The following is a 10,596-nucleotide window of genomic DNA, read 5'->3' as shown; positions in this document are numbered from 1 at the left end:
TGTGAATCGTTTAAATTCATTTCAAAAATAAAAGTTTAAAAGAAAAAGAATGAAGGAAAAAAAAGTGTGGTGCGCGAGAAAAAGTATGGTGCGCGAAAAAGTGTGGTGCGCGAAAAAGTGTGGTGCGCGAAAAAGTGTGGTGCGCGAAAAAGTGTGGTGCGCCAGCCAAAAAGTGAGGTGCGCCAGCCAAAAAGTATGGTGCGCCAGCAAAAAAAGTATGGTGCGCCAGCGAAAAAAGTATGGTGCGCCAGCGAAAAAAGTATGGTGCGCCAGCGAAAAAAAAGTATGGTGCGCCAGCGAAAAAAAGTATGGTCCACCAGCCAAAAAAAAAGTATGGTCCGCCAGCGCTAGAAAAAATTCTATGTGCAAAAATTATTTTTGGTCCGACCCGGAATTTATTATTCGACCGGCACAGAAAAGTATGGTGCGCGAAATTTTTTTTTCAAGCAAAAAGTATGGTGCGCGTATAATTAGCCAAAAAAAACACCAGCTTTAATCAAAGTAGAAAACACGCACAAGCTGCATTTTCTACAATAGTTTAAATTGTTCACTTGGGTGTAAGGTCTGAGTATGCGTACCTCATTAGTAAGAATGTTGCTATTAGATATTAAATAAACAAAAATTGATAGATGGGAAACAACTTTAAATGAATATAGGTTTTCAAGTAAATTTGTTATAGTCATTTAATAAATGGTAATTGTACACACTAGAGCATATTCGTTTACACTACAGTGATAATAATAATAATAATAATAAAAACCATCGACAGAATTGCAAATAGATTACCGTCACTAAAGCTTATTGTGATATATAGTGGATAATCGCCGTTCAATAGTAGAGACGTATAACTTCCAAAAAAAAAGCAATTCAACTACAAATAAAAGGCATATAATATCAGAAAATGCATAAAGGGATGATAAAAATTGAAAAATAACAAAAGAAAACACAAGGTAAAATAAAATAAAAGAAAACAAGACATAGAGAAAGGAAATGAAGGCATAAGGTAGAAAAATCAATAAACGAAAAAAGAAGCATAATTAAAGAAAGAGTAATGAAGGGAAAAATAAGCATAGCCATGAAAAATTATGAAGGAAAAATAAACAATGAAGAAAGAAACAATGGGAGCATAAATGATTGAAGCACAAGACCCTAAGAAAGCACAAGCATGACATAAGCATAGCATAAGGAGGGGAAAGGACAGGACATGGATTATAAGGGGAGGAAAGGACAGGAAAAACAACCGACTATCTAGACAAGAAAGAAAATCTTACAAATGATTCATTTTAGGTTAGTACTGATATAAACATAGGATGGAGTACATACATTACTTATTTGTTTTCAATTTTTCTCTTCTTAAATCGCCCAGTGGCTCTGTCAGTTGTGACATTATGTGTAGTCTCCTCGGGCTTGGGGTATATATGATCCAAGAGATATTGTTGAAATAAAGCTGGATCTGCGATAGGCTTATGGTCTAAAGTGGTGAGAAAATCATTTTTGGATTAGAATCCTTTCGCATAAACCTTGCTTTTGTAGCCCGAGGGATGACCCGGGTGTGGAGTAATGTCACCAGCATTAGGCGTTCGTAGAAGAGAACAATCTCCTGAAACTCCAAAACCTCCGCAAGGAAAAATTCCAAAAACGCCACTCTTGAACCAAATGACTTGTATTTGTGACGGATTAGAACGACCAGGTCCTTGATCATTCCAAGATTACCTTGCATGTCGTGACAAGGTGTTGGGATGAGCGATAAAATGAGCTCGGACACCCAGGTGTAAGGGTTGTATTCCTTAGTGACATTACCGGCTAATGGTCCGAGCCTTTCGTTATCGTCTCACGACAAATCGCTCATCCCTCCTTTTTTTGTCTTCACCAAATAACTTGAGGGAAGTAGCCCAAAACACTCTTCCCAAAACAGCTCCATAAACCTGGTGGCTCCTTCAAAACCAAGTCCATACCGCAGCAAGATCGAGCATGCCATGGCGTAATTAGCTATTGTTGGTTCCTTGTTGCGGTTATAGAGACACAAATCGCGCCAGTTCAACCTCTCTGGGTTTATGAAAGGAGCACCCCAACTCCACAAGTCCGCTCCAGATCTCAAAGAGGGGCTCTAGACCCAGCCATAGTTAGGACTGCTCACCATACAGTCACTGGGTCGTTCACCAAACTCCTCCACAATCATCTGGATATTATAGAACATCTTCTTCAGCTGTTGAAGATTGTAGGTGCCCGAAAACTCAAGAACACCTTCGTCACTGTTGGTGAAAGCACCTGGGATAAAGCACAGCCCGTTGGATTTGTCGCGGTTTTTTGAAACGAAATTTCGGCTGTCTGTTCTTATGTAAAAAGAAAAGTATTTTAAAAAGACACGTTTGAATACGTTTTTTACCAACACTGTCCATAGCCATACGTGCCTAGTAAGAAAGTAAAGCTGCCAAGGAACAGTCATTTGTTACAATCATGGCACCCAAGAAAAAGGACTCTCATTTGTTTGTTCTTTCTTTCATCCATCTACTCAACAAGGACCTCTTTTAACACTGTAAGCGAATACCGCTGCGTGTAGTCCACAATTTCAATAAAATGAAAGACTATGTTCTTTCTTTGTGCTGTCTCATCCATACATTATTTAATTCCTGCCTTGAGGTAGAATCCTTTTTCAGTCATTAAAAATTAAACAAGACCAAAGTGCACTGACTGTAATATGGCTTCCTCTATGATTAGGTGTATCCTTGTCTTTCTTTAGCAAGAAAAAACAAAATATTGCTAATTTTTATGTTGCACGGCTCTTTAACATTTTTATAAAGTAAGAAGACCAGTAAGAATCTCTTTTTATGGGTGTGCCTGTCTACATAGACAAGCGAAATGATTTATGTCTCGTGTATTCAACAAGAGCAACATTTGGTATTATTGTAATTGTGTGTAACTCTGGGCACCAATCGGATCCCAGAGTTTGACTAAACCTTTAAAAGGCTTTAACTCTGTTTAAGTCCTGTTTAATTGACTTAGGGCTCTCACAAGCAACAAAATTATTTTTTTAAAGATCCCGATTTAGGACTTTATTATTGTTTTTTTTAATTTTTTTTTGTAAAAGGTTACAATTTTGCCAAATAGATGAATAAAAAATTAAATGGATATATATAGGCGATTAACAATAACGTCGAATTGTATGTCGTTCCTAACACAATACTGGTTGCCTCGGCTTCGGATTCCGAAGTGGTACAAGTTCTCTGAGCCACGCTTTATTTTCAGATATATAATAATAAAAAATATATAATTCCCTTTTTCCTCAGATCTTTCTAAGCCGCGCACCGTGGATTTACTATGAATGATCACTCTACAAGCCAAAATGTGGACCAACAAACAGTATGTACAAAAGAACAAGTGGATGCTATCATCGAAACAGTTACCAGACGCGTCAGAGAAAATTAAAATAAGATTGAAGTCGGTTGTTAAATATAGACCAAGTGACTGGCGAGAAAGTTATTAGAGGGAATTATGTATAGAGAATTCCGTTCGCTAAAACTGTTTAACAGACTTTTTGATTGAAAATAAAGATAATTTTTATTGAATCATAATTGATTGATATTTATATGTTTTTACTATGTTTCCGCAGTACTACGGTTGTACTGCGGTCAAGCTCTAGTGTTGGATAATATACTGCGGTTAAGGGTTATAACACCGATGAGTTAGATGACTTGACTGGTTTTACAACAAAATCAAGCAAGCGAAGCTGAACAAAAACACCGGGGAACAGATATTCCCACGAGCAATCACGAAGAACTCGACAGTTATAACCACTCCGAGTTACAACGAGCATTGCAAAAGTATAAACCGGCCATTCCAAAGTACAACAATGAGGATTAGAACACACCAGAAACAAGCAACCCGAACTTTATCTGTAAGCTCAAACAGTGGAAAATCGATTTTTTACAACTCGTATCCACCATATACAAGCTTACAGAAAGTACGAAAACACAGGCAAGAGCAGCAACAGAAATGTACGAACAGCTGCAATATATTACTGAAAGTGGAATGCAAAACGACGATGAAGACGTCTTCCATGACACTATGGAAAAAGCAAGACGACTTGCAGTGTTCGGATATGGAACTACCAAACAGCAAGAATATGAAGCAAAAGAAGCGACAAGTAAAGCGATTAGATTGCCCTACAGTCTCAAACACTTGGAGACTCCCCAAAGTAACGACAAAAATACGCTTTCGACAATCAATTTATTGAACAATACTACGAAGAAACGTCCAAACAACGAGTTACCAGTGATACCAAACGAAACAAGAACAAAACCAACTTCAGTAGAGGAGGGCGAGGAGCTGGAAACTATGGAAATAGAGGAGAAAGACCTTTTTTACACCACAGAGGGAGAGTCGAGGAACATGGACACCTGAAAGAGGTCAATCAAGTCATCAACAGTCGACAACTCCATGCAACAGCGAAAACAACAATACCAACAACATCAATCAGTGAAGAAGGAGCCTCAAACTCCGTCCACAACAGCGTTGATTCAACATCAGTAAAATCACATACACCAAAAGTTGATTCAACATCACTTACAATCACAAACTCAACAAATCAGTTACTCTATCCCACAAAATGGAATATAACCAGGGGGACGTCTTCATCATTTCCTTAACAACTGGAGTAAAAAAAACACTATCATGGCCAATATCCGTGGTGGAGACAGGTTACCGCTTACAGTTCGAACGAGAACCGCGACCGTGGAAATTGAAACCATTTAAGATGACGAAAGAGGACCTACTAGCAGCAGATCAAGCAGTACAAACATTCCTGAAAGCAGGTATTATAATACGTTCACCAACTCAAAACAGAAATTACCTGTCAACCTTTTTCCCCATTCAGGAGGCAACCAAACGTCAACCAATTCTCAATTGTACAAAATTAAATCAATTCCTATAAGTACAACATTTCAAGATGGAAGGCGTACCAGCATTGCGAGATATCATAGAAAAAGACAACTATATTTGCAAAATAGATCTAAAAGACGCTTATGTAGTAGTCCCTATACATCACGAATCACAGCAATATCTAACGTTCGAGAACAAAGGTGTAATTTACCAGTACACATCATTAGCATTTGGTATAAGTATTGTACCAAGAGTTTTTTCAAAACTAATGAGATATGCGATAGAACATGTGAGAGCACAGGGTATGAGAGTAATTTATTATCTCGACGACATTTGTACTCTAGAAAAATCAAAGGAGATGTTGTGTTTTAAGGTAAGGTCAAATTATAAAAAGACTATAGAAGTAGTTTGAGACTGTTTATAAGATTGTCCTTTATTAATCAATGAAATGTACGAGTATTTATAAAAAGACTGTCTGCTGTGTTCATATCTCTAGTGCTATCTTGAAGTTATCAATGATTAACCAAAAATGTATATGATTATTACATAGTCACTAATTTAGTCTTCTTCTAATAAATGTTAAGTCTTCTTAACTCTCTTTGGTTTAAACTAAATTTTAAGTATTTCTCAGACGTACTAACTTAGACTTGTGATGTAATATCCTTATAGTTCTTACTATGACATTTATTGTTAAGCTTATATCACAAATGGTATCAGCATGGATAAACCTTTGTTAGCTCTAATATGGCTATAGCCTTCCTAGGTCACCACAGGAGAAAATGAAACATTCAATTGAATTATTGACAAGCCATCTCGAACAACTTGGATTTCTGATAAGCAAGGTAAAGAGTGCATTCGAGCCGAAAACAACACAAGAGTTCCTTGGGTTTCAATTCAACAGCGGAACAATGACAATTTCTCTACCAACATTGAAGATCAACAAAATTTTACAACGACTTCGTCAAGCCGAATTACCAAAAATACGGTCGTGTCGTTGGATAGCCAGTCTTGTAGGGAAGATGACAGCAGTAATTCCAGCAATTGGGGAGGCATTATTACATGTTCGTCACGTGCAAAGAGATTGAGCAAAGACCCTTCACATAAACCACAATCTGTGGGCCAGACCGTGTCGAATATCCCAGGCAACAAAGGAGGAAATGGAATAGTCGAAGACGTTTCTGGTACAGAAGAGCGGATTACGCATACAAAAAATAATAGTTCCACAACCAGCACTAAAGATACACGTCGATGCATCGGATATAGGTTGGGGAGTGACATCAGATCTGGTACAAACAGCTGGATTATGGATCTTAGAAGAAAAAGAGGACTCAATCAACGTTCGGGAACTAATACCAATTTATTATGCACTACGAATTCATGCAAAAAAGGTAAAAAAATCGGTTATGAAAATTTACAGCGACAACATGACAGCTTTAAAATACGTAACAAAAGCAGGAGGAAAGTAGGGGGGACAGCATCATTTGCATTACAGAATCTAGCAGTGAAGATACAAGATATCTGCAATCAACATCAACTAACTGTTCTTCATCAACACATTCCGGGGATTCAAAATGTAAAAAGCAGGTCAATTGAGTCGAACAAACAAACCTATTTACGAGTCATCGATTCCTCAAAAAATGTTCCAATATATCCAACAAACATGGGGGAGAATATTGAAAATAGATGGGTTTGCAGCAAATCACAGTCACGAATTGCCGGATTATTGGAGTTACAAGGAGGATCATTTTGCTTTGGAATTAGATGCGTTCATCCAGAATTGGAAACGGAAATGCCTCTATTTATTTCCGCCATGGAAACGTATCCCAAAGGTACTGAGGAAGATGAAGACAGATCGCACCAAGAAAGCAGTTCTCATTACACCACTTTGGACGAGTCAATTTTGGTTCCCAACAATTCTACAAATGAAACATATATCAAACTCAATAGTATGGAAGATGAACAACCGATGGAGTTTGATCGCGTGGAGACTATCCACAACTTCAGGAAAACCAATGGTATGAATGAAGAGTTAATAGAGCATCTGGATAATACAATGAGAGCTACAACAAACAAGTTATATAATGCAGCATGCAACAAGTATGTCGTTTGGTGTTTGAACAACGGTGGACAGCCTACTACATACGACCCGTAACAGATTTTACGGTTTTTGATTTCATGTAATGAATTCAAAGTATCTATGTTGAATGGTTATAGATCGGCTATCACTTCACTACTCAATAGTATTCATCCAAGGAAACGACCTATTGCCGAAGTAGAAGAAATTTGTCAATTTTTCAACGCAAAAAGAAGGTTAGTAGTGGCTATTCCGAAAGATACTAAAATCGAATCATGGGATCTGGATATTTTGACTACATACATTATTCAACAATTATCAGCTACAAATCAGTTAAACATTTATGATCTGCAACAAAAAGTTATTTTATTACTATGTATGCATGCCATGTGGCGTCCTAGAAGTGATATTGGACGAATACAATATCGAGATGTATTGCTAAAATATCAAAATGGTACATTAGAAGGTTCACCATACATGTCCGTGAACCAAAGGAAGCATAACAAAAAACCTCACAGTTAGGAACATTACAAGGAGAGAATAGTAAAGAGTTATGCGTTATACGAGCTTTAGCTCTTTTTATCTTGAACACGAACATTCTGCGAGTAGATCTTCAAGAATACCACACTATGTCTCTTACGTACTTAAATCATTCTGGGAAGAAGAAAAACTAACCGGCTAGTTGCCGTCCAAGTACTGTAGCAAACTGGGTCAAATTCCATATGTTCAAAGCAGGCGTGAAGGAAGGTTACACGGCACATTCAATCATAGCAGCTACAAGTACAAAAGCAGTTGAATTGGGAAATTCAGTCGACAAAGTAAAATTGCATGCCAATTGGAGATTGAACTCAAACACGTTCAAAAAATATTACTTTAAGCGTTCAAGACAACATCATGACAGTACAAAGATCCAAAATTCAATTTTTTCTACGAAAACAATAGCACTTCGGAATCCGAAGAGGAGGCAACCAGTATTGCGTTAGGAACGACATACAATACACAGGTTGCTGAAGCGAAGGATGAAGAAGTGGTGCACACCCAGCCCTGGTATCGAAGAATCTTCAATTAGTTTAGTATAGTTTAGCAACTTCATATATCCCAACCCAAAAAAAAAAAAAAAATTGAATATTAATAGCTAGCTTGAAAGATCTGAGAAAAAGGGAATTACATATTTTTTATTATTATCAATATTATAATGATTGTTTTGACTTTGCAGTATATACCATATTTAGTATTTCGGACTGTTCTTTTTTTTTTTTTTTTTTTTTTTGCGCGGCCAAGCGAAGCGCAGGTCGAAGCAACAGACATGTATCAATATTATAATAGGTCCTCTCAAGTTGAATTTTTTTAATTTGAAATTAATTTTTTTTTATATATAACGAATGATAATGACCAAATTGATAAAAATAAATAAATTCCCAATTCGTCAAATTTAATTCTTTTACAAAAAGGGACAAAAAATAAAAAATGAAATTAGGATCGATTTGATCCTAAATTGAAAAATAGAAGCTCAAAAAGGAAGTGATAAAATGATAAAATGAAATAAAAATCATGCAAAGCGAATTTTTATTTTGAATTTATTTTATCCTCTTTCATTTTTCTATCTTCTTTGATACAACTTACTTTATAATGAACAATTTTTCGACTACTGTTACGGATATAACCAACGAAATGGAAATCAACAGCAATAACATCGGTAATAATCAAATTAACAACAACACCAATACCATCGGCAACACCACCAGAGATAGTCATACCATCGACGACAATATTGCTATGAATGAGTCCAGAAGCGTTACCTCCTCTAGAGGTACAGGTGGTAGCAGAGGCACTAGAGGTACGAGAGGTACCAGAGCTAGAGGTACCAGAGGTAGAGGAGGAAGATCTAGAGGACCTAGTACAGCCACAGGAGCAAACAACTGGGTCTCTGTCAACTTCGATGGACAAACAGCTATTGAAAGTCAGGTACCAGCTAACACTAATATAATTGAACAACGAGCTAGTGATCCCGTTAATCAAGTATCTACAAATGTTCCCATTTCCCAGCCACCTGTCAATACGTCAGACAATGCAATTGTCGAAGAGCCCAGTGAAGGTGGAACTACAAGTCGCAGTTATTTGGTATGGCCGAAGAAGGCCAAGGATATCTTGCTGGAAATTACCACGGAGACGCACCTTGTTCTAGTTGAAAGAAGTGATACGAACATGAGGAAACGTATTTGGAAGTATTCTACAATTTTGATGAAAAAGAAACTATTGGAGAGTAACCCCACCGACGCCGAAAAACTTTTTGCAGAGAAAGTTACATCAGAGCAGATGCAAACACAATGGGCTGGAATGAGAAGAAGATATACAACAAGACGTGACGAGACTCGTGTTACTGGAAATGGGGGTGAATCACCTGAAGATGAAGAGTACTATGCTGCTGTGGGTGCCATTACAAGAGATGATCCCAGTATCAATCCTCAGATTTTGTTCGAAACAGTTAACATGGAGGAGACTGGTATTCACATATATAATATTGATCAAGATGAAGATCTTCAACGAGTAGTAGAATCAAATCAATCTGCAGTTGAAACTGGTCGCCATAATAGAAACAATGGTGTACAAAATCTTCTGGGTTTAGGTAGAATTTTGTATATGGATGACACAGAAGTTAAAAGAGAGGTGATCAACAAAGCCAGACGAGAACGCTACCCAAGCGCATCTCTTAACACTCCTCTTCCCCGGTTAGCAAGAGAAAGCTCTTTCTTCGTCGAAGATATAACCAACGAGCATAGCAATTCATCCGACTCAGATGCAGAGTCAAGCAATATTCGTCCCCCTTCATCATCTCCAATTACACCTGATGCCAATATTTGTACTTCTGCTAATTCCAATCCTATCACGCCAAACCCGTCAGCATCTAACCCTTCCACATCCAATCGTTCCTCACTCCATCGTGCCTCCTCCAATCGTTCCTCATCAAATATTTCTAACCCTCGCTCCACTTCCATTCATTCTGACTCAAGCAACAACGCCCCTTCTTTGACCACCAATAATGTTGCCAATAATTCTACCTTTGATCTAATTGAAAGAATTCAACAAATTGCCAATAATGCTCAGACTTCCAATCGTGAATTTATGCAAACAATAATGACATTGGGAGTCCAAGAGCGTGAACAAAGACAAATCGATCGTGATGCTTTTTTGACGAGACTTGAAGAGAGTAGAAGAGCTACCATGAATGAAATGGCTGAAAGAAGACGAGAATTGATGCGCGAGAGACATGCCTTGTATGAAGAGTCGGCTGAAAAAAGAAGAAAGCATTTGGAAGAAACTTTTGAAAAGTATCACATGTTAACAAATATTCGTTCTAACAACGAAAACAATTAGATTTTTTTTTTCTTTTCATAATAATACCATTCTCGTAAAATATTTTTCTTGACTGAGCATCTACAGTTGACAAATGTTATCTTGCTTTCTAACTAAAACTTGCCACAAAATAATACGATGAATTGTAAGTTTTAATATGATAATAAATAAGAAAAAAAAAACCGTGCATAAATAAAAAACAACGTGCATAAATAAAACAAATTTATGCATCTTCATCTGAATGTGAAAAATCAGCTTCGTCTTCTTCTTGATCGGATGTCGTCAAAACA

General features: G+C 37.2%; 2 protein-coding genes across 2 annotated transcripts; one reads left to right on the top strand and one right to left on the bottom strand.

Annotated features, from left to right (window-relative positions):
• Positions 1-1,471: 1,471 nt before the first annotated feature.
• Positions 1,472-2,405, bottom strand: EV154DRAFT_488807 (uncharacterized protein; the record flags this gene model as incomplete). Its single annotated transcript, XM_051599183.1, has 4 exons — positions 1,472-1,803; positions 1,879-2,107; positions 2,138-2,328; positions 2,387-2,405. 4 exons carry the CDS (start codon positions 2,403-2,405, stop codon positions 1,472-1,474), a joined length of 771 nt encoding a protein of 256 aa, XP_051450132.1.
• Positions 2,406-8,581: 6,176 nt separating this feature from the next.
• On the top strand, positions 8,582-10,327 carry EV154DRAFT_584531 (uncharacterized protein; the record flags this gene model as incomplete). Its single annotated transcript, XM_051606740.1, has 1 exon — positions 8,582-10,327. One exon carries the CDS (start codon positions 8,582-8,584, stop codon positions 10,325-10,327), a length of 1,746 nt encoding a protein of 581 aa, XP_051450131.1.
• Positions 10,328-10,596: the final 269 nt, after the last annotated feature.

This window comes from Mucor mucedo (assembly GCF_025094135.1).
Source record: "Mucor mucedo strain NRRL 3635 chromosome Unknown EV154scaffold_289, whole genome shotgun sequence".
NCBI classification, from domain to species: Eukaryota; Fungi; Mucoromycota; class Mucoromycetes; order Mucorales; family Mucoraceae; genus Mucor; species Mucor mucedo.
Note: the sequence above shows the minus strand (reverse complement) of the source record. Positions and strands in the feature narration are given on the sequence as shown.